This window comes from Ovis aries, chromosome 11 (assembly GCF_016772045.2).
Source record: "Ovis aries strain OAR_USU_Benz2616 breed Rambouillet chromosome 11, ARS-UI_Ramb_v3.0, whole genome shotgun sequence".
Classification (NCBI taxonomy): Eukaryota; Metazoa; Chordata; class Mammalia; order Artiodactyla; family Bovidae; genus Ovis; species Ovis aries.
Window position 1 is genome coordinate 30,413,728 of NC_056064.1, and position 23,326 is coordinate 30,437,053.

A 23,326-nucleotide genomic window follows, 5' to 3' on the forward strand; every position below is an offset into this window, starting at 1 on the left:
AAACCTCTGCTATGAGAGGACAGAATCTAATGCCGACTCCACCGTGATCTCCCTGCTTTCTGCCTTGTGGTTCCCACACCCTCAAAAGAGGGCCCTCCCTCCTTATCTTTGTGCCAAAAGGGAGGTGATACATTCCTCCGGAATCCAGGGATTCCAACTTAAGAGTCATCTCTTGTGTGTCAACCAGAAAAGCACTTTCTGCTCTTTGCCTACGGTTTACAGTTTCTTGCCTAGTGTTCTTGTTTCCAGGGAGTCAGCTCTGTCCTCCTCATTAGCATCATCCTGCCTGCCCCTCAATGGGAACAGTACAGTAAGAGTGGGCAGAGGAGGACCAAGATGGAAGGGGAGTGGCCCGCTGAACCAGAGCAGGACACCCTGGGTCATGTCACTTTCGAGGACAAGTGGCCCGGTTTGATGCATGTGTTAACAAACCTGAGTTGTTGAGTCGCTAAGTCACGTCTGACTCTTTGCGACCCCATGGACTGTAGCCTACCAGGCTCCTCTGTCCAAGGGATTTTCCAGGCAAGAATACTGGAATAGGTTGCCATTTCCTCCTCCAGAGGATTCTCCCCACCCAGGGATCGAACCCAGTCTCCGGCATTGGCAGGCGGGTTCTTTATTGCTGAGCCACCAGGGATCTAGACACTCTATAAAATGAACTGATGCTATTGATTTCTTGCTAACACATACAGAGTAAATGAGATAAGGAAGATAATTTTACAGCCCAGGACACTTTGGCAAAAATGATGGACAGCCTCAGGGAGACACTGGGAGAAAGAGGGGAAATTGGAAGCTGCAGAGCAGGTGGGAGGCAGACCTGGGAAGAGGACACCGGGATGCCCGGCAGTGGCCGGGCTCTCACCCGGGCACTAGGCTGCCATGTTCCTGTCACTGTCCCTCCGATTTGTTCAAGCTAATCTGGGAGCTCGAGCACCACTGAGGGTTTGTGAGTTCCAGTCAGCAGACAGTGGATGCTGCACACACAGATGAGATGGGGAATGACCACCAGGTTTATTGAAAGTTAGCTTTGCACCTGTACTACAGAGACCACATGTGAGCCCACTGGCCTCTCTGCTCCTCCTTCGGAACAGAAGACCTGTTCTAGGACCACAGTCCTGAGGGCAGATCCAGTGAAACTCTTTCCAGAGAACACTCCTAAAATGGGACCTCCAAGTGACACGTCTTTCCCGAGGGGTCCAGGAGGACAGACGAGTGGGAAAAGGAAGGCTTCTCTTTCTCCCGATGCGGAAGCAAGAAAGTCAGCCTGCGTGAGGTCCAACTCAGAGGCCGAGCTCTCCTCCTGTCTAAAGCTGTGTTCTGGGCTCTGCTCTGCAGTCCATGGAAGACTGAGAGGACAGGGATACTTTCTAAGGGACGCAGTTCCTTGGGATGGAGTCAAGTCTTCTTGAACAGACCGGGGGACAGAACGGGGTCAGAGAGCCCGGCTACGGGCGGGGCTTCTTCCCCAGGTGGGACCTCTGGTGCTTGTCGAGGCTCGAGCTCCAGCTGAAGCTCTTGCCGCAGCGGGTGCACTTGTAGGGCCTCTCGCCGGTGTGCACCCTCTGGTGCCGGTTGAAGTTGGACCTCTGGATGAAGCTCTTCTCGCACACGGGGCACTTGTAGGGCTTCTCCCCCGTGTGGATCTTCTTGTGGTAGCGCAGCCCTGAGAAGTCGCTGAAGCCCTTCCCGCAGTAGTCGCACTTGCAGGGCTTCTCCCCTGTGTGGGTCCGCTGGTGCTTCACGAAGCTGGAGCTCCGCAGGAAGGCCTTTTGGCAGGTGGGGCACTGGAAGTACGTCTCCCGGCTGTGGGTTCTTTGGTGGAAAACCAGCTGCGAGTTCCGGTAGAAGGTCTTGCCACACTCCCTGCAGGTGGGGAGTCTCTGGGCCATGGGGGCCCTTGGCTGCCCCCGCGGGGTGGCCTCTCTCTTCTCCTCAAGCCATGGTGCGGGCGAATCCCCGGGAAGCGAGGGCAGCAGGTGCGGGCCTGGCTGCTTCCTGGAATTCCTCTCCCGGGGGCAGAGCTGACGCCCTGTCCCCTCACCCCGCAGGTTCCCCTGGGCCTCTGAGAGGTCCTCTCCTCCTCCAGAGGGTCTTGGCTCGTCCTCACTGAAGAGGCTGCTCAAGGGAGCCTGAGGGGGCGGCTCTCCCGATGCCGGAGGTTCCTGGGCCCTGTAGTTCTCCAGGTTCAGGTTCTCTTTGTCATTCTCCCCTCTGTCCCCTAGAAGGAGAAAGGAGACGCAGAATAGCTCAGTCAGCGGTCCGCCCTGCGTGCCAACCTGTGTGTCAGAGAAAGGGTCAGCCAAGACATGATGACTTCTCTTTACCAAGAAGGAAAATGCTGTCGGACCTGAGCACCCGGCACTTGCTTCGTGTGCGTCCGGCTGTGACTCAGCTCTGGAAAGGAGGAGAGACAGGGGAAGACGGCTCCCAGAGGCTGCAGCGGCCACCTTGGAAAAGCAGCAGCCAGCTTCCGATGCCCAGGAGAAACAAGTATAGGAAAGCACTACACTAATGAGTATCGGTTTTTATCTGGTTGTATAAAAAGGATAAATATATCACAAAAAATAATTTGAAAAGCATACAAGAGAAAACAAAATCAGCCTTAATCATAGCACCCACAGGCAACTACTGTGAGTGCACATTTCCTTCCAGTCTTTCATTTAAACACGCATGTCGGGAAGATCCCCTGTTGAGGGCACGGCAACCCGCTCCAGTATTCTTGCCTGGAGAACCCCCATGGACAGAGGAGACTGGAGGGCTACAGTCCATGGGGTTGCAAAGAGTCAGACACAACTGAAGGGACTTAGCATGCACGCACGCACGTACACGTGTATGTTTTTCACTGACACGACCAGTACCATACTGTATAAACAGTTCTCTACCTGGCTCTGTAGCCTTTCAATGGTAAAGGGTGCTGTTTATCAATTTCACACGGGTCCTCCCTTCCACAAGTCACCCCGAAGTTCGTGTCATGTCCCTGGGGCTGTGATGCCCAGAGCAGCTGCTGTGTGAAAGTCTGCACCCTTGGTCTGCGCAAGAATCCAGCTTCACTGGTGCTTCACTAACTTCATTAACTCATGAAACAGTGGCATTTTGTTTTTCTCATAACTTGGGGTTTTGGTTATTACTACCCATGTGGTAAAGATCTTGATGTGGGTGGTAGAATTTATCTTCAACTTTTCTAAATGCCTTTATTCCTGTAGATCTGAAGGAGCCGTCTGCCCTTCTCTCTGCTATGTCAATGTCTTTGGAGCTGTTTGCCCTTCTCTCTCCTATGTCGGTGTCTTTCACATTGTCGGCTAGAGGCCCAGGAATCTGCTGGAGTGCCAGACTGGAGCTTGTTAATTCAGAGCCTTAGAACTTGTTTCTCTTGGAAGGCCAAGGTACTCTCTCTTATCTTAGAAGCAGCCTTTATAGGTATCATTTTAAGGAGCTGAATAATGGCTCACCGTGGAGATATGATAATAAACACAGGAGACTAAAACAAGGAACTTTATTTAAGACTTCTCCTACTCTGGGAATCTAAGTTGTTTTATTTGGCTACTGTAAATAATGATGTGAGAAGCTTTTTTCTTCACAAATTCTGCCCACATTTCTGATCAGTACTTTAAAGGTTCCTCAAAGCACAATTACTGTGTCAACAGGCATGAATGGTGTTACTAAGGCTGCTGACACCCACTGGCAAATCAACTTCCAGAACGATGGTGCCATCCTCAGGTCCAAGAGGCTGGGCAGAGAGGAGGCAAGGGTTCAACGCCTACCTATTGACTGTCTCAAGACTCTGCTGCTCAGACTGGTGGGAAACGGCTTCTTATTGGTGTAAACGTTAATTCTTTAGTTATTAAAGGATCGATTTTTTTTTCACATTTATAAGTTACTTTTCATACTCCAAGACTGCTGTCCATTATTTTTAAACTGGGAAAGTCACTTTTCTCTTATCAACTTGTACTCACTCTTTCAAGAAAAACAGTCACTTACCTGTCAGGTCTGTGAAAAGTTTTCACCAGTTTAGTCATTATTATTTTGTTTGGGGTTGTGTGCTCCGTGGCTCAGTCCTGTCTGACTCTCTGGGACCCCATGGGCTACAGCCTGACAGGCTCCTCTGTCCATGGGATTTTCCAGGCAAGGATACTGCGGCGGGTTGGAATTTCCTCCTTCAGGGAATCTCTCTGACCCAGAGATCGAACCCGAGTCTCCTGTGTCTTCTTCACTGAAGGCGGATTCTTTACTGCTGAGCCATCGGGAGTGGGGAGAAGCCCCTTGTTTGGAGTTATTTTTATGTGTAGAAGTTGTGGTTTCTTTCTTTTTAAATATAGTCCAGTCTGTTAATCATTTACCTAGTGATTTTTTTTCTGTCGCTTCTATACTTATAAAAATCATCCCCAGCTTGACATGAGTCAAATATTTACCCATTTTCTTCCCTATTACTATTATTTTATTTTCATATTTTGTCTTTTCCATCTGCTTCCAACTTATTTTGGTAGACAACACACACAAAGTTGAAGCGGACTCCTCTTCCCAGAGTGTTTTCTCCTGATTCTGCTCAGAGAAGAGTGACTCATCCTGTGGACTTGTCTTGCTTTTCCCTTCATCAGTCCTTTACAGACCAGCCTCTGGTCCCCAGCTCCCTTTTCAGTTCCACTGGCTTGTATTAGTATTGCGCTATGTGACTGAGTTTACCTTTCAGAAATGACATACTCTGAATATTTACAAGCCCAACACTGATGAAACACTCTTCTTTCAAACCATTTTACTATTCTTGCAGTATTCTTCCCAATAAATGCTTAAGAATCATTTTTCCAAATATAGTTGACTCTCAAACAATGTGGGGGTTGGGGCGCCCACCCCAGCGCAGTCAAAATCCAAGTGTAACTTTACAGTCTGCCCTCTGTATCCAGGTTCTGCACCTATGACTTCAACCAAATGTGGATTGTGTACAAATTTATTGAAAAAACTCTTGAGAATAAGCATTCCCGCACAGTCCAAACCCTTACTATTCAAGGGCCAACTGTATGCGTATAATTTTCATCCTTTGAAATTGTGATTAGAGGTATGAGTGTGAGACTTTTTGAAGCTCACTTCCCTGCTGACCTGCTTTTCCTGTGAGCTGTTCCTCCATGTGGTCAAATAGAAGAGCATATCCACTCTCTCCTGGGGCATGTGCCCCCTGCCCTGAGCTCAGGTGAGGCTTCCCTGGTGGCTCAGGGGTAAAGAATCCGCTTGCCACTGCAGGAGATGCAGCTTCCATCCCTGGGCTGGGAAGATCCCCTGGAGAAGGAAATGGCAACCCACTCCAGTGTTCTTACCTAGAGAATCCCATGGACAGAGGAGCCTGGCGGGCTGCAGCCATGGGGTTGCAGAGTCAGATACAACTCAGAGGCTAAACAACAGCAACTGAATCTAGGTCTGGCAGGCTGTTAATTCGGTAACCTTTGGGACCAGACCACTCCTTTCCTGCCTTGTTATTACTGTCTCGTCCCTGCACACCTAGACTCCCATGTCAGTGGCCCTCAGGACTCTCCTCCTTGGGGGGTACCCTCCCAGCCTGTCCTGCAGGTGGCCGCTTCCGAAGTCTCTCTCCCCACAGATCCTCTCTTAAGAACCTACAATGGCATTTCTTTGCCTTATCAAGGCAGGCTGGCTTTATACCCTCTCCACAGTTTGGTTCAAGGTAAGATCTAACAGGACTGTTGTTAGAAAATGAGATGAAAAGGGGTGTGTGTGTGTGTGTGTGTGTGTGTGTGTGTGTGTGTGTGTGTAGGTAGGTAGGTTTGACAGTCGATTTTACGTAACTGCAATGTTTTTAAAAGAATTCAGAAGGCAAAGGGTGATTGCTGTTTTATAACAGACCAAGTTCACATTTCTTTGCATCAACCTTAAAATATGTGATTGGTATGAAGTACTTGCTGTTGCTGCTGTCTAATGAAACTTGGGGCGCACAGAAAGTAGCTGAAACATGCTTTTCTGCTTGGGGGCTTGTTTATTTTGTTGGGAGTTGGTGGGTTACCATTTACCATAACCAGAGTGAAAACAAAAAGAAAGGCCCAGTTACTCTGGACCTTCTCCTTAGGAAGAATAACAGCAATCTGTTAGATGATCTTTTTTTTTTTTAATAGAACTCAGTCCATATCTGATTTGGTCTCGGCCTGTACAATCTTAGTTCTCTCTGAGAAAGGAAGCCATCACAACAGGCTGGAGTGAAGCAACATGTCGGATTCAGGGTCCTTCTTCCATAATTAAACATTTGTCAACAACCTGACAGCCAGGGACAAGGAGCCCAACCTCAGTATTCAGCCTGGACTGACCAGGCCATGGCAAGTTATTACCAATGTAACAGAAACCAAGTCCTAACCTCTCCCCCCATTACCTCCAGTTTAATGACTGGGGGTCAGAAATGGCTGGGGACAGGTCACTCACCTATGCAGGTGGGTCTTGGGATCTTCTCACTGGCATGCAGGTGTGGCCCTGCCAGCTCTGTCCCATACCCAGCTGGATCAGTCAGGTCAGGCCTGGCGCTGGAAATGCCTGGAACAGAGAGGGGTTCTGTGGGCCTGGATGAACGGGGAGGACTGGGGACCAGGCTGTGCTGCTAAAGGAGGGCCATGAGTGGAGAGAGAACTGAGAGGCTCTGGACACCACTGAGGAGCCCATCTTGGAGGGACACGGGGAACCTTGAAGACACCAGCACCCCTGGGAGGGCTGGATGACGGCAACGGCCACAAAAAGAAGGCTCTGGGTGGGAGGGGTCAGACCACCTGGCAGGCTGGTGCGTGAGTCGTGACTGGGAGCCCACCCGTGGTTGGCTGGGCACAGTTGGCCACAGCCGAGCTCTGTCGTAACCAGCACCTGCAAGCTACGAAACAGTGAGAAAGTGACTAGATCTGCTGCCCACTGTCACCATCTAACTGAGGGCGCCCCGGCACCCGCTTCACAGAGGAGAGGAGCCACCACCACGGGGCCAGGCGCACGCAGCATGTTCAGTACACGGGAGCCGACACTGTAGCCCACCCCCTCCAGCTTCCCAGCTCCCAGCTGTGACTCCAGGGGTTTCTGTCACCCGGAGAGTGCCGAGCAGAGTGGCCGGTCGCCCCTAGAGCACACGGGGGTGCCCCTTCCACCAGGCTGACCCACCTGCACCTCCTGAGACCATCTTCCCGTAGGTCTCCAGCATGAGGTCCCAGTACTGCTCCTTCTGGGTGGAATCCAGGTGCCTCCACTGCTCCTAGAGAAGAACACAAGGCCTGAGTCCAGGGGAGGGTCCCGAACCATCCCTCCCTGCCTGTGCAGGGCGGAGGAGAAAGGAATGGCCTCAGGGTCCTGGCCATCAGAAGGTCTGAGAAACCACGGGAGGTGGTTCCAGACGGAGTCAACAGGCCTGGGCTCTGTACTTCTTGCCATGGAGAGGAAACATGTAGGTTTTAGGTCCTGTGTTCTCTTTTAAGTTGCCTGTTTGGGGAAGCCCTTTCCCCGCTCGGCTTGTGTTTAACTCTCAGCGCTCATTGGAGAGATCTTTGGGCAGAAGAAGGAGCCCGATATTCCCAAGACGTCATTGATGTCTGGAAATTCAGGAGGGAAAGGAAAGAAGTTTTAAAATGTATTTCTGATTAGCAGGCATTAAGCTTAAAAAAAGAGACGAAAAGGAGGAGTTAAATGTTTTTGGGTGGAAGAAACGGCAGAGGTGAAAAGTGACCTCTATATGATTAACTACTGATCATAACATTTTAAATATGGACTTTAATTTAAAATTTTCTAAAGCAGGGATTTTCTACTTTGTTGATCTTCTGTGAGTGAAGTTACCTCAACAACCGTCTGGAAATAACCAGCTTGAGCAAACGCTGCTGAAGGCAGGAGTCCCCCCTCTTCTGCACTGGCAGTAATAGCCGCGAGGTGGCCTGGCCCCCCAGACACATGGGCACCGAAAGAGTAGCCACCAAGATCTGAAGACATCCACCAAAACCCTCCAGGGCAACAATCGACCCTTTCAAAGCCCAGAAAAGAGTCTCTGAACAGCGAACCTCCAACCTTAAAGCCACAGACTTACTCAAGGAACTGCCAGAAGCCAGCGGTGCTTGAATGAAACCCTTGACTTAAGAGACATGACACCAACTACAGCCCTCCCCCTCCCTCTCATTTTCACAAGAGCAGAAAAAAGTCTAACTTCCTACTCTGGGAGGACAGAAGTATGAGATTTGATGGGGAAATAATCTGGATTTCATGTGGAAACAGCACCACCTTGTGGGTTTGTGGGGCATTGCCACAACTGACTTGCACAGAGCCGTGTGGCCTGAGTTCCCCTCTGGAGGTCTGAACACACGGGAACGGGCGCCACACATCCCTGAGTCTGGGAGGCTCTGTCTCTGACTCAGTCCGACGACTGCCACGTGGACCTCACACCCTGCCACTGTTCTCGAGGTTCCCAAATCAGGGAAGAGATTAGAGGACGTGATTCCTTACATTTAAACATTCCCTTCAGATATAAAAGACTTCGCTGAACACTGAGGGCCTTCTGACACAAACAGGTGTTGTTAGTTCAGGGAGGGGCACTGGGACTGGGTCGGGACGGTCTGCCAGGGCTGAGCTGCTGTTCATCAGGCATCAGCTATATATAGGAAATTTACTTATACATTCTATATATTTAGACAGGGCTTCCCAGGTAGTGCACTGCGGCAAAGAATCCACCTGCCGATGCAGGAGACACAAGTTCGATCCCTGGGTAGGGAAGATCCCCTGGAGGAGGACATGGCGACCCACTCCAGAATTCTTGCCTGGAGAGTCCCACGGACAGAGGAGCCTCGCAGGCTACAGTGTATGGGGTCGCAGAGTCGGACATGACTGAGAACACACCACATATTTATATACATACATACATATATACTGATACATATATACATACATACACACACACGCACACATATATGGTGTTGCTGGTGAACATTAAGAATCTTTGGACCTTGAGCTATCCACAACAGGTCATGGCTAATGTCCGTATATAAGTACCACAGAGCTAACAGCTAACCCCACTAGCTGAAGTATGTTAATATATACACCTTTCACAGGGAGGCCCTGTATTTACTGTAGAAGCAACAAGAGGCCTCCAGGTCTGCTTGACATCCTTGGCAGAATACCCAGTTCTTTTCTCCCAAGCAGCCTCCTGCCTAACAGTCTGGTTCCTGAGTACCCTGAAAGCAGGAAGAAGGGTACTCTAGAGTCACTGAAAAAGGTGTACCCCCCTGCCACTCCCCACCCCTACCCCAAGTACAATGCGAAGCTGGGACTCGGGTTTCTAGATCTCTGGGCCCGGAGAGCTGAAGCTCGGACCTGGCTTCAAACCACGTTCAACACACATAGCCTTCCTCACCTTCACTCTAACGGACCCCACAAGGAGAGTCCCGAGAAGGAGGAGTTCTCTAGAGGTTTGGAACAATGCTTTGACTAAAGTCTACAGATGCTTGAAAAACTTCATTTTTATCAAATGCAACTTTTCAGAGTCACTCACCACATAATCAAAATAGATCTGTTTCTGAGACTTCTGTTTGTGGCCAGGATGGAGTGAGAGGGGCTGGGTTTACCTTCCTGCTGAAAACCTGAGGGCAAGGTTCTGGGGTCGAGAACCAGGGGACCCCACTCACCTGAGATGCTGTGTGGAGAAGGGAGGCTCCGAAGTCCTGGTTCCCGACAGGCATTTGCTCGGGCTGCGCAGGCAGCTGGGTGGCAGCCGCTGCTGAAGGCAGAGACAGAAGACAGCATCCTGATGTCCTTCTTGACCACTCACAGAGGGCACAGGGACAAACCTCCCCCCCCAAGAACCCGCACTTGTCCCACCATCCGCAAACTCAGACCCACGTTTACCTCCCTAACCAACTCCGACTCCTCCAAGCTTCCCGACAGCTGCCCCCAACATCTCCTCCCACCTTCCTCAGACCCCAGATCCGAAAGGCCTGGCCCTGTCATAAAGTGGCTTACATTGCAGACTTTGAATCCCCAATCGCAGTTGATTCCTATAGGTGCACCCTGCGTCCCACATGTCCAGACACACCCCAATTGGTGCCTAAGGTGTCAGTTCCCTCTTGGCCTGCTGATCACAGTCCCCTGGTTTCTCCAGGAAGCAGCACACATACCACCACCAGGACCCGCCCCTCACCTAGACCTTGCTCCACGTCAGACTCCTCTTTCACCACACAGCTCAGTGGCCCCCCAGGCCCGAGGGCTGTGTTCCGGAGCCCAAGCTTCTGAGGCTCTTCAGCAGGAGACCCTGCGTCCCCTGCTGGGCAGCTCGCGGGCTCCGCCTTCTCTGAGAAGACTTCCTGTCCCAGAACTTGGATGCTGATCTAGAGACAACACACTGCTGATTACTCAAAGATCCCGAGTGAGGGTTTCTGAAAAACACAGAGCTACCCTTCCAGAACGCATCCTAAGGCAGGCCTTAGGGACACAGGGCAGGGAAAGAAAAGGCCAGCATTTATTTCTGGTCCAGCAGGAACTGGGCAGGGAAGCATCCTGAGAGCAGCTGGAGGATGAGGCCAGAGGGAGACCTGGGAGCTCTTCTGACAGGCGGCTGGGGCTGTCCTTCTACTGGACAGCCTCCACCAATTAAGATACAGCCGTCTTTGGGACAACACCCCAAACACTCTAAGGATGGGATGGGAGGGGAGACTTTATCTTCAATCCCTAATGGCCAAAAAGTGTAGTGTCAGGGAGACCTAGGATCAGGTGTGGCGTGGGGATACACAGAGGAGGTATAATGAAAAACACACTGAAGAGATATAATGAATCTTTGTCCCAGGCTCCTGGCACAGAGCTCCGAAACCCCTGGAATGTCCTGAAGGACAGGGGTGCCAGGAGCCACTTTTGTGGTTCAGAACAAGCCCCTCCCAACCATCCCTGAGTTGATCATGATAGGATAACTCTTGGTGGTCCCGGACAGCTTCAGGATGGAGGCCTGTTGTCAGGGGAACTAACCTGGTGACTGGAGGGCCAGAACATTCAGCCCCGCCCCTCAGCCTCTAGGGGACAGAGAAGGGCTGGAGCTCTTCCACCACTAATGGCCAATGATCAATCTGTCAGGCCTGAGTAATGAGAACGCCATAGCAACTCTTCAACTGCGGGGTTCAGGGAGCTTCCAACCCGCTGAACACATATAAGGGTCAGGATGGAGTGCCCAGAGGAGGGCATGGAAGCTCTTGTGTATCCCCCATCTCTTCTATTTGGCTGCTCCTCAATCATATCCTTTAGAACAAACTGGAAAATGGAAGCAAAGTGTTTCCCTGAGATCTGAGTCATCCTAGCAAGTTATCAAAGCTGAGGAAGGGGCCTTGGGAACCTCCCAATCTGTAGCCAGCTGGCCGGAAGTCTGAGTGACCCCTGCAGCTTGTGACCGGTGGCTGAAATGGGGGAAGTCTTACGGGACCAGCCCTTATCCTCTGGGTTGAGACAAGCAGACCGCTGCTGTCACAACTGAACTGAATAGGAGGACACCTAGTTGAGATCAGAAACTCGGAAAATTCGTTGTTGGTGTGAAAACCCCCACATATTCGGTGCCAGAAAAAAAGATAAAACCCCTGGGACTTCCCTTGTGGTTCTATGGTTAACCACTTCCCTGGTGGCGCCAAGGCAGGGGACACAGGTTCGATCCCTGGTCCAGAAAGATCCCACATGCTATGGGGCAACAAAGCCTGTGCATCACAACTACTGAGCCCACAAGCCCTAGAGCCGGTGCTCTGCAACAAGAGCAACCACTGCAACGGGAAGCCCATGCGCCGCCACTAGAGTAGCCCCCGCCACTAGAGTACCTCCACAACTAAACAGTAGCTCCCGCAACTAGAGAGAGCCTGCACACAGCAACAAAGACCCAGCGCAACCAAAAGTAAATAGATTGATTAAAAAAAAAAAAAAAAAAGACAACGCCCCTGCTAAGACGCCAGAGGACCTGGTGCTTCCCTCACAGATCACAGCACTCTCTGCTCACCCACTGCCACAGCCTCTGGGGGTCTCCCTTCAAGCTCTCCACGAGGGTCACGGCCTCCTCCCCGCTGCCTGGACACTGCTTCCGCACCCACGTCTGGATCTCCCCAGGCAGAATGCTCAGGAACTGCTCCAGCATCAGCATCTCCAGGATCTGCTCCTTGGTGTGAACCTCTGGCTGCAGCCACTGGAAACAGAGCTTCCGAAGCTGCTGGAGGGTTTCATGGGGCCCGGACATCACCTGGTAAGGAAACTGCCTGAAGAGCTGGCGTGCGGTCTCGGGGCTGGAGGGCTCCCCTCGGGGGGTGGCATCTGGGCCAGGGAACAGGAGCTCCTCAGCCTTGGCCGGTGGTGGCAGCAGGACAGGAGCCTGCCCCAACTCCACGGGCATTGTCTGGTGTGGCGAGTCCTTTTAAGGGATGTGCTTCTGGGACGGAGCTGTCCCCAGGAGAGCCAGGTCTTCTCAGAGCCTCTCACAAGGACCCTGGAGGGGCAGCAAGAGTGACATTACACTGGCCAGGGGGATGCACTTTCACAAAGAACAGAATCACCTGCCTGCCTGAGAAGCCTTGGAGGGAGGGAGGGAGTCGTGGGTCTTCTGAAATCAATGGATGCACTATTTTACTTTGAAATATGGTAAACTTGAAGCTGCAAAGCAAACTACTAGAACCATAGCTAGACTGTCACCACAACCCTGACCATTTTTACAGTGTTCTCTCTTGGTCTTCAAATGGCCAGACCAAGCAGAAGAATGAAATGCACCACGTGAAGCATGTTCACTACGTTTCCAGGTAAACAGCTCGTCTCCACAACACTTCAATATCTGCACCCATAGGTCTGCAGACTAAAACAGAGAGCTGAACGGAGACGTTGATCCCCTAGGAGTAAAGACTAAGGTTGAAATGATGGCGTGTGTGCATGCATGCTGAGTTGTGTCTGACTCTTTGCAACCCCATGGACTGTAGCCAACAAGGGTCCTCTGTCCATGGAATTTTTCAGGCAAGAATACTGGAGTGGGTTGCCATTTCCTTCTTCAGGGGATCTTCCTGACCCAAGGATCAAACCCATGTCTCCTGCATTGGCAGGTAGATTCTTTACCATTGCGCCACCTGGAAGCCCAAGGTTGAAATGACTAGATGCTTTCAAAATAAATATGAAGTTGAAGAGAACTTTTTCCTCAAAAGGTACAATGAAAGTTCTAAGTGACCTCTTTTGAGTGCCATGTTGATAACTGGGAATTTATGAAAAATCTGTCATACTAAAATTTTCAACCCTAAACAGAAAAAAGTCTTAAACACTGACTACCGCAAAAACATTCCTACAGACATGAAGCAAGTTTTATGGTGAGTGGTATCAAAATTCAGAAGGCAGGAACTAAGACAAGGAAGAGAATTAGGAAATAACAAAGTTAATATTAAGATACTTTTAAAGGAGCATGCAATATTTCTAGCTAGCTTTCTTGCATGTAATCCTAATATTGGATTATTGGGTCTATCTTAAAATATTATAAAGGAGCTGGAGGTCATCATTTCTCCACAACATGAACCACAACAACCAAAAAAACACCCAGTCACTTGGGTGCCAGGGTTAATCAGAGATCAGTACAACACTCTAGCTTTTGATGGCTGCTTTGTCCTTGAGGAGGCTTCCCTGATAGCTCAGTTGGTAAAGAATCTGCCTGCATTGCAGAAGATTCCTGGGTAGGAAGATCCCCTGGAGAAGGGATAGGTTACCCACTCCAGTATTCCTGGGCTTCCCTTGTGGCTCAGCTGGTAAAGAATCTGCCTGCAATGTAGGAGACCTGGGTTTGATCCCTGGGTTAGGAAGATCCCCTGGAGAAGGGAAAGGCTGCCCACTACAGTATTCTGACCTGGAGAACTCCATGGATGATATAGTCTATGGGGTCACAAAGAGTTGGACAAGACTGACCAACTTTCACTTTCAATTTTTTCACTTTTGTCCTTGAGGTGTAAGAGCAATGTCTTTATCCCCATGACTTCACCCAAACAGTTCACTCTATATCACAACATCATTTAAAAATAAAACAAGCAGGAGATTGCTTCAAGATGGTGGAGTAGAAGGCCACGTGCTTACCTCCTCACGTGAGAGTGCCAAAATCATAGCTAACTGTTGAACAATCATTGAAAAGAGGATACTGGAAAAAAAAGGTACCCCAAGTCCAAAGACAAAGGAGAAGCCACAACGAGAGGGCAGAGGCACACAATCAAGAAAAAATCAAATCTCATACTTGCTGGATGGGCAACCCACAAACTGGGAAACAATCATACCATAGAGGTTCTCCCACTGTTGGGAAGGTTCTGACCCCAAGTCAGGCTTTGCAATCTGGGAATTTGGCAAAGGGACTAAGAATCCCCAGGGAATCTGATGTTGAAGACCAGCAGGATTCGATTGCAGGACTTCCACAGGACTGGGGGAAATGAAGACTCCACTCTTGGATGGCACAAAATCTTACGTGTACCAAGGCCCAGGGGAAAAGAACACTGACCCCACAGGAGACCGAGCCAGATCTGCCTGCTAGTGTTGGAGGGTCCCCTGCAGAGGTTCAGGTCGGCAGGGGCTCGCCATAGGGACGGGGACACTGCCAGCAGCAGTCCTGGGAAGGGCACCTCGGCGTGAGCCCTCTTGGTGTTTGCCAATAGCCCTACCATCAGTTCAGTTCAGTTGTTCAGTCATGCCTGACTCTTTGCGACCCATGGACTGCAGCACACACCAGGCTTCCCTGTCCATCACCAACTCCCAGAGCTTACTCAAACTCATGACCACTGAGTCAGTGATGCCATCCAACCATCTCATCCTTTGTTGTCCCCTTCTCCTCCCGCCTTCAATCTTTCCCCAGCATCAGGGTCTTTTCAAATGAGTCAGTTCTTCGCATCAGGCCGCCCAAGTACTGGAATTTCAGTTTCAACATCAGTCCTTCCAATGAATATTCAGGACTAGTTTCCTTTAGGATGGACTGGTTGGATCTCCTTGCTCTCCAAGGAACTCTCAAGAGTTTTCTCCAGCACCACAGTTCAAAAGCATCAATTCTTCGGCGCTCAGCTTTCTTTCTAGTCCAACTCTCACATCCATACATGATTACTGGAAAAACCATAGCTTTCACTAGATGGACCTTTGTTGGCAAAGTTATGTCTCTGCTTTTTAATATGCTGTCTAGGCTGGTCTACCATAAAGCTTATAGATTCCAGGGCTGGGTCACCTCAGGCCAAACAACTAACAGGGAGGGAGTATAGTCCCACCCATTAGCAGATAATTGGATTATAGTTTTACTGAGCAAGGCCCTATCAGAGCAAGACCCAGTTTTTCCCCAGTTCCTCCCATCTGGAAGCTTACACAAGCCTCTTAGCCTCATCTACCAGAGGGCAGAGAGCAGAAGCAAGAACAAGTACATCCTGTAGCCTCCAGAACAAAAAGCACAATCACAGAAAGTTAATCAAAATGAAAAGGCAGAGGAGTATGGCACAGATGAAGGAACAAGATAAAAACCCCAGAAAAACAACTAAATGAAGTGGAGATAGGCAACTTACCAGAAAAAGAATTCAGAATAATGATAGTGAAGATGATCCAGGATCTCAAAAAAAAAAAAAAAAAGAATGGAGGCACAGATTAAGATGACATAAAAAAGGTTTAACAAAGATTCAGAAGAACTAAACCAGAAAAAGAAAGCAAAATTCTTTTGAGGGGATAAAATAGAAAGGTAAGAAGATTATGTTTCTTGTGTGGACCCCACTAACTGTCCTTTGTGCTTACAAAGAGACCCATGTACTGGGCTGGTCAAAGAGTTCATTTGGGTTTTTCCATAACATCTTACAGAAAAACCTGAACAAACTTTTTGGCCTACCTGATATTTCATTCATACATTCATCCAGCACCCCGAGGGCTACAGCAACATGTGCTCAATAATTCAGGAATTCTATTTCTTTTCATGGCAGCCTACCCACTGTAAACAACAACAATACTCGAGAAAGCCTAAGAGGCCACTGTTTTCAGGCACTGGACAACAGATAGGCAAGAAAGGAATCCCTGAGGGAAGAAAAGCTCATGAGGAGGGTCCCATGGTCATCATAGCTGTCTGCAAAGGAATGATTTCCCAAGCCCAGTGCAGGAAGCTGGAGCTCAAGTGGAGACCAGGGGCTGCTGAAGTGGCTAGAATTATAAAGAGCAGGGCAGAGGGGAGGAGGAAGCTGTGGCAATGGAGGCAGACAGTTGTGGAGGGAGGGGGGGTTTCCTTGTGATGAATCTTGGCCAAGGGTTGGACTGCACTCAGCATGGTGGAACTATCCGAGGTTCAACAGGGAGCAGTTGTCACCATGTTAAAAGAGCAAATGAGGGATACAGAAGCCCAACCAATGATAAGAGACATTTACATTTCTGACCCCCAAAGTAGAGAAACATTCAATGCATCCTGAGTTATCTGAAAGGTCATGTTAGGAGTAAGGACCATGCTCAAGAGTAAGACCTACTACTCTAAACATGCCCCCAAAAACCTAAAAACACGCTTCAACAATATCCACCAAGGAGGCCCAGTCTGTTGGGTCTATTCTGATCCAGTTAGAAGAATTTGAGGGAATTCTTTGGCAGTCCAGTGGTCAGGACTCCATGCTTTCAATGCCAACAGCCCAGGTTCAATTCCTGATCAGAGAGCTAAGATCCCAGAAGCCATGCAGAACAGCCAAAGAAGAAAAGAATTTGGGAAACACCTTGGGTTTTCCAAAGCTCTACCCTAAAACCAAGCTGGTTATTGTTCAGTCACTAAGTCATGTCCGACTCTTTGCGATCCCACGGACTGTATCATGCCGGGCTTCCCTGTCCTTCACTATCTCCTGGAATTTTCTCAAATTCATGTCCATTGAGTTGGTGATGTTATCTAGCCATCTCATCCTCTGCTGCCCCCTTCTCCTTTTGCCTTTAATCTTTCCCAGCATCAGAGTCTTTTTCAATAAGACAGCTCTTTGCATCAGTGGCCAAAGTATTAGAGCTTCAGCATTAATCCTTACAATGAATATTTAGGGTTGATTTTCTTTAGGACTGACTGGTTTGATCTCCTTGAAAAGGTCTGACAAACCTAGACAGAGTATTCAAAACCAAAGACATCACTTTGCCAACAAAGGTCTATACAGTCAAAGCTATGGTTTTTCCAGTAGTCATGTATGGATGTGAGAGTTGGACCATAAGGAAAGTTGAGCACTGAAGAATTGATGCTTTTGTATTGTGGTGCTGGAAAAGACTCTTAAGAGTCCCTTGGATTGCAAGGAGATAAAAACCAAACTAACACAACCCAAAGGTGATCAGTCAGTAATTGAACTGCCTGCTAGAAGAAAAATCAACACTCTTCAGAAGAAGATAACAGAATCTTTAGTGTCTACAATGTGCCATCCACAATATCCAAGATGCGATCAAAAATCAAGGGGAAAGAAGTCAAGAGAATCAAGGCCTGATGGCCTCTGGACTTAAAAACAACATAATTTTAATGAAAGAAGAGATAGTGACTTTCCACAGAGAACTAGAAATCATAAAGAGAAACAAATGCAAATTCTAGGAAATGAACTGTCAACCTAGAATTCCACATTCAACAAAAACACCTTTCAAAGAAAGAATTAAAGACATATTTCAGATTTTAAAAAAGCCATGAGAATTTTCCCCCAATGATGCGTACTGCAAGAAATGCTAAAGGACATTCTTCCATTTGAAGGAAAACTCATATCTACAGAGAGGAATGAAGTGAAGTTGCTCAGTCGTGTCCGACTCTTTGTGACTCCATAGACTGTAGCCTACCAGGCTCCTCTGTCCATGGGATTTTCCAGGCAATAGTACTGGAGTGGATTGCCATTTCCTTCTCCAGGGAATCTTCCCAACCCAGGTCTCGAACCCGGGTCTCCCGCATTGTAGACAGATGCTTTACCATCTGAGCCACAGAGAGGAATGAAAATCTCCAAAAATGGTAAGCACATGGTGAAAAAATGTAAGATACTATGCTTCTGTTTATTCTAATTTCCTTAAAAGGAGCAACTGACTGTTAAGGCAAAAATAGCACTAGTATAAGCAGAACATAAGATAAGTAGAAGTGAAATATATAAATACAGCACAAAGAAAGGGTTACATGGAATTAATCTGTTATTAGGTTATTACATTTATGAGGTGCTAATGAATTCTTTGCAGCCAAAGATGGAGAAGCTCTACACAGACAACAAAAACAAGACCAGGAGCTGACTGTGGCTCAGATCATGAACTCCTTATTACCAAATTCAGACTCAAATTGAAGAAAGTAGGGAAAACTGCTAGACAATTCAGGTATGACCTAAATCAAACCCCTTATGATTATACAGTGGAAGTGAGAAACAGATTTAAGGGCCTAGATCTGATAGATAGAGTGCCTAATGAACTATGGAATGAGGTTCGTGACATTGTACAGGAGACAGGGATCAAGACCATCCCCATGGAAAAGAAATGCAAAAAAGCAAAATGGCTGTCTGGGGAGGCCTTACAAATAGCTGTGAAAAGAAGAAAGGCGAAAAGCAAAGGAGAAAAGGAAAGATATAAGCATCTGAATGCAGAGTTCCAAAGAATAGCAAGAAGAGATGAGAAAGCCTTCTTCAGCGATCAATGCAAAGAAATAGAGGAAAACAACAGAATGGGAAAGACTAGACATCTCTTCAAGAAAATTAGAGATACCAAGGGAACATTTCATGCAAAGATGGGCTCGATAAAGGACAGAAATGGTATGGACCTAACAGAAGCAGAAGATATTAAGAAGAGGTGGCAAGAATACACGGAAGAACTGTACAAAAAAGATCTTCACGACCCAGATAATCATGATGCTGTGATCACTAATCCAGAGCCAGACATCTTGGAATGTGAAGGCAAGTGGGCCTTAGAAAGCATCACTACGAACAAAGCTAGTAGAGGTAATGGAATTCCAGTTGAGCTGTTTCAAATCCTGAAAGATGATGCTGTGAAAGTGCTGCACTCAATATGCCAGCAAATTTGGAAAACTCAGCAGTGGCCATAGGACTGGAAAAGATCAGTTTTCATTCCAATTCCAAAGAAAGGCAATGCAAAAGAATGCTCAAACTACCGCACAACTGCACTCATCTCACATGCTAGTAAAGTAATGCTCAAAATTCTCCAAGCCAGGCTTCAGCAATACGTGAACCATGAACTTCCTGATGTTCAAGCTGGTTTTAGAAAAGGCAGAGGAACCAGAGATCCAATTGCCAACATCCCTTGGATCATCGAAAAAGCAAGAGAGTTTCAGAAAAACACCTACTTCTGCTTTATTGACTATGCCAAAGCCTTTGACTGTGTGGATTACAACAAACTGTGGAAAATTCTTCAAGAGATGGGAATTCCAGACCACCTGACCTGCCTCCTGAGAAATATGTATGGAGGTCAAGAAGCAACATTTAGACCTGAACATGGAACAACAGACTGGTTCCAAATAGGAAAAGGAGTACGTCAAGGCTGTATATTGTCACCCTGCTTATTTAACTTATATGCAGAGTACATCATGGGAAACACTGGACTGGAGGAAGCACAAGTTGGAATCAAGATTGCCGGGAGAAATATCAATAACCTCAGATATGCAGATGACACCACACTTGTGGCAGAAAGCAAAGAACTAAAGAGTCTCTTGATGAAAGTGAAAGAGGAGAGTGAAAAAGTTGACTTAAAGCTGAACATTCGGCATCTGGTCCCATCACTTCATGGCAAATAGATGGGGAAACAATGGAAACAGTGACAGACTTTATTTTGGGGGGCTCCAAATTTACTGTAGGTAGTGACTGCAGCCATGAAATTAAAAGACGCTTACTTCTTGGAAGAACAGTTATGACCAACCTAGACAGCATATTAAAAAGCAGACATAACTTTGCCAACAAAGGTCCGTCTAGTGAAAGCTATGGTTTTTCCAGTAGTCATCTATGGATGTGAGAGTTAGACTAGAAAGAAAGCTAAGCACCAAAGAATTTGATGCTTCTGAACTGTGGTGTTGGAGAAGACTCTTGAGATTCCCTTGGACTGCAAGGAGATCCAACCAGTCCCTCCTAAAGGAAATTAGTCCTAAATATTCATTGGAAGGACTGATGTTGAAATTGAAACTCGAATACTTTGGCCACCTGATGCGAAGAACTGACTCATTTGAAAAGACCCTGATGCTGGGAAAGATTGATGGCAGGAGGAGAAGGGGACGACAGAGGATGAGATGGTTGGATGGATGCCATCACCGATTCAATGGACATGAGTTTGAGTAAGCTCAGGGAATTGGTGATGGACAGGGAGGCCTGGTGTGCTGCAGTCCATGGGGTCACAAAGAGTTGGATGCTACTGAGTGACTGAACTGAACTGAAGGAAACAGAAAATCTAAACAACACTGTGACCCAAGTTGATACAACCATCATTTAAAACAACAACTGCAGAGTACACATTCATTTCAAATGTATAGGAAGCACTCATGAAAACAGAATATAATTATGTTTCAAAACACTAAAATCTTAAAGTATAGATTCTCTGATCGCAGAGTAATTGAACTCTGAAAATTACAAAAGAAAACAATAAGATACCTAGAATATCCTAATATATGGAAATATTAAATAACCAACTGTCAAAGAAAAAAACCAGATAGGAAATTAAAACATTTTCTTCATATTGACCGATAATGAAAACACAACATATTAAAATTTGTAGGAAATGGCTAAAGGCTGCTTAGAGAGAATTAAACAGCTTTAAGTAAATATGTTAGGTTGGGAACTAAGTGAATTGCAAAAGGCTTAATCTGCAGGGCTTAATGGAAAGCCAGAGGAGATACTTTTACAGAAAGGATTAGAGTTAACTTTTCCAGGAATGTCTTTTATAAACAAATTATTATTAGTGGAAGTACTTTGTCTCATAATTAAACAACTGCTGAGTGAATTTTACAACAATTCAAATGCTGAGAAAAATTAACTCTATTGAAAATAAACATGTTAAAACTTTTAAATATATATGCATCCTTCACTATCTAGATATAGCTCCTGAATTTCAAATAACAAGTAGCAAGATTTTAGATGGCAAGAGACTGATCTGTGGATTTATTCATATTTACTTAGTTCCTGAATTAAAATAGCAGTTTAGATAACACCTAAGGAAAGCGACTTTCAGGGAAAACTGACTCACAAATTATTTAACTCTGATTTCAGCTATTATATTTTCACATAATGGTAGGGAAAATGCCTCAAGTATTCATAATTAAATTACTTTATGGGCTTCCCTGGTGTTTCACATGGTAAAGAATCCGCCTGCAAGGTGGGAGACATGGGTTTGATCCCTAGGTTGGGAAGATTCCTTGGAGGAGGGCACGGCAACCCACTTCAGTATTCTTGCCTGGAGAATCCCCATGGACAGAGGAGCCGGGCCAGTTACAGTCCATGGGGTCACAAAGAGTTAGAGTTAGATACGACTGGGCAAGTTAAGCACAGCACACACATAAATGGTTCATAGGTTGGTACTGCAAATACTTCATGAGAATACACTCCTGTTAGTTTTGAAAAAAAAAAAAAAAAGGAAAGTTCTCCCAAATGTATAGTTGTTATACTTATTAAAGCTATAACAAATTAGAATGCACTTTTAAATGAACATCTAGGTACGGATACTTATCCATTCACACATGAGCAGCCATTCGCAGAGCACAAAGATGGTCTCCTTAAACTTCAGTCAAGCTTCTGAGTCATCTTTTTGAGTAGGGTTGGCCCTTGGACTCTGTCCTTGGCCCTTCTAGTCTAGTTTAGCAAGAATCTTTCTGATTCCAGTTTAGGGAAAATCCCTTACTTTTGAAATTTGATCAAATTCAACATCCCTTGACACCTGACCAAATTCCTTTTGGCCCTGACCTGCCTTCAGCAAAGCCGGTCAAGTTAGTTTAGCCAGAATGACCCCCTTAAGGCAGACGTTTCCACTTAGTAATTTTCCATCCACTGACCCCACCCTACCCCTTGGCTATAAATCTCGACTTGTCTTTGTTGTATTCAATCTGTCCCTCCCACACCTCAAAACCCCATGGGAGTCCCCATCAATACCGTCCACCTTATTGTTTTTAAGGAGTGTCTGAGTAACTTTTTTCTCTATCAAGTTCCATGTCAGGCAGGGTTCAAGCAGATCCTCAGAAATGGGTTTCCCTGGAGGCTCAGCAGTACAGAACATACATGTCTGCCAATAACGGACAACGCAGGTTCCATCACTGGGTGGGGGGAGATCCCCTGGAGAAGAAAATGGCAATACACCCCAAGTATTTTTGCCTGGAAAATTCCATGGACAGGGAAGACTGGCAGGCTGCAGCCCATGGGGTCACGAAGAGTCGGACACGACTTAGCGATTAATCACAACCCTCACAAATACCCAGCAAGGCGAGTATTACAGTGTACAGGTCTGAAATCTCTGAGGCTCACAGAGGCGGCCAAATTCAAACCCAGGAAGCTCTAACCGCCTGTGCCTTTGGGAGGAGAGCGGCAAACCTTTGGTAACTTGAGGCGGGGGGGTGGGGGGGGGCGGGGAGCGGGCGGGCTTAGGAGCTGTCACGAACAGCTGGAGGGGAGGAGGAGCTACAGGCACTGAGGCCGGAGAGGATCCGGCCCTGCCGGGCGCCAGGCAGCGCTGCCCACTGAGCCCTCCACCCTCTGCCCACGACGCCGACCGCACCCAGGAGCCAGGCTGCGGGCATCGGCCCATACGGGTTCCCTCTTCCCGAGGCTCACTTCCAGCCTTCTCGGGGAGGCAGGAGAGAGGGGCCCCTTCTCGTCCCAGGCCAGAAACGTGGCTGGAGAGTCCGGCGGGGCCCACAGGCTCAGGAGCGCTAGCCCGGTCGGGGTACCGTGCCTCTACTCACAGCCCCGCTGCCCCTCCCCCCGCACTCGCGGCGTCCCCGCGCGTGTCCAACGGCCGGACACCTCTCCCGGAGGCCGGGCCGAGTCCGGCGCGCACGCGGGCGGCGCCATGCCCGGCCCCGTGCCGCAGCGTCCAGACCACTCCAGCCCGCGTGCGCTCACCTCGGCCCGCGGCGCCGGCTTCGGGCGCACTTCCGGGAAACGGGCGGGTGCGCGCGACACTGGGTCCGACGGGGCGGGGGCTGGGCGCCGGGGCGGGGCGGGGGCGGGGCTGGTGCCCAGGCTCTGATTGGCTGTCCTTATAGCCCCGCCCCGCTCGCGCCTCTGAGGCCGCTGTGCGTCACGCAGCGGGCGGGTCTCTCATTCATATGAGCTGCGTGCGGTCGCTTAGTCCTCACCTGGACCTTTAGTGAACCCCAGCTGTGGATCCGGCACTGGGCCAAGCAGTGCGAGGGATGCAGAGGTCGTTCTCGTGTCTTTCCCAAACCCTTCGG

The 23,326-nt window shown here is 48.3% G+C and overlaps 1 protein-coding gene across 6 annotated transcripts; it reads right to left on the reverse strand.

Annotated features, from left to right (window-relative positions):
* Positions 1-987: 987 nt before the first annotated feature.
* ZNF18 (zinc finger protein 18) lies at positions 988-23,028 on the reverse strand. 6 transcript variants are annotated; one of them, XM_027974874.3, is made up of 7 exons: positions 22,995-23,028; positions 11,966-12,445; positions 10,142-10,328; positions 9,630-9,718; positions 7,132-7,222; positions 6,418-6,525; positions 988-2,218 (listed from the first exon to the last, which is right to left on the reverse strand). In XM_027974874.3, exons 2-7 carry the CDS (start codon positions 12,350-12,352, stop codon positions 1,446-1,448), a joined length of 1,635 nt encoding a protein of 544 aa, XP_027830675.1. In that variant the 5' UTR covers positions 12,353-12,445; positions 22,995-23,028; the 3' UTR covers positions 988-1,445. The 6 variants fall into 6 exon arrangements, with proteins under 6 accessions (XP_027830675.1, XP_014954145.1, XP_012041140.1 ...); XM_015098659.3 differs by having other exon boundaries at positions 9,630-9,721; XM_012185750.4 differs by having other exon boundaries at positions 22,704-23,028.
* Positions 23,029-23,326: the final 298 nt, after the last annotated feature.

Excerpts from the sequence above, each read along its gene's own strand:
- ZNF18 (XM_015098659.3), bottom strand. The coding sequence starts at position 12,352 with ATGCCCGTGGAGTTGGGGCAGGCTCCTGTCCTGCTGCCACCACCGGCC. Across the intron at positions 7,223-9,629 it reads TTCTCCACACAGCATCTCAG|GAGCAGTGGAGGCACCTGGA; the intron begins GTGAGTGGGGTC and ends GTTCTTCTCTAG. Across the intron at positions 2,219-6,417 it reads CCCAAGACCCACCTGCATAG|GGGACAGAGGGGAGAATGAC; the intron begins GTGAGTGACCTG and ends TTCTCCTTCTAG.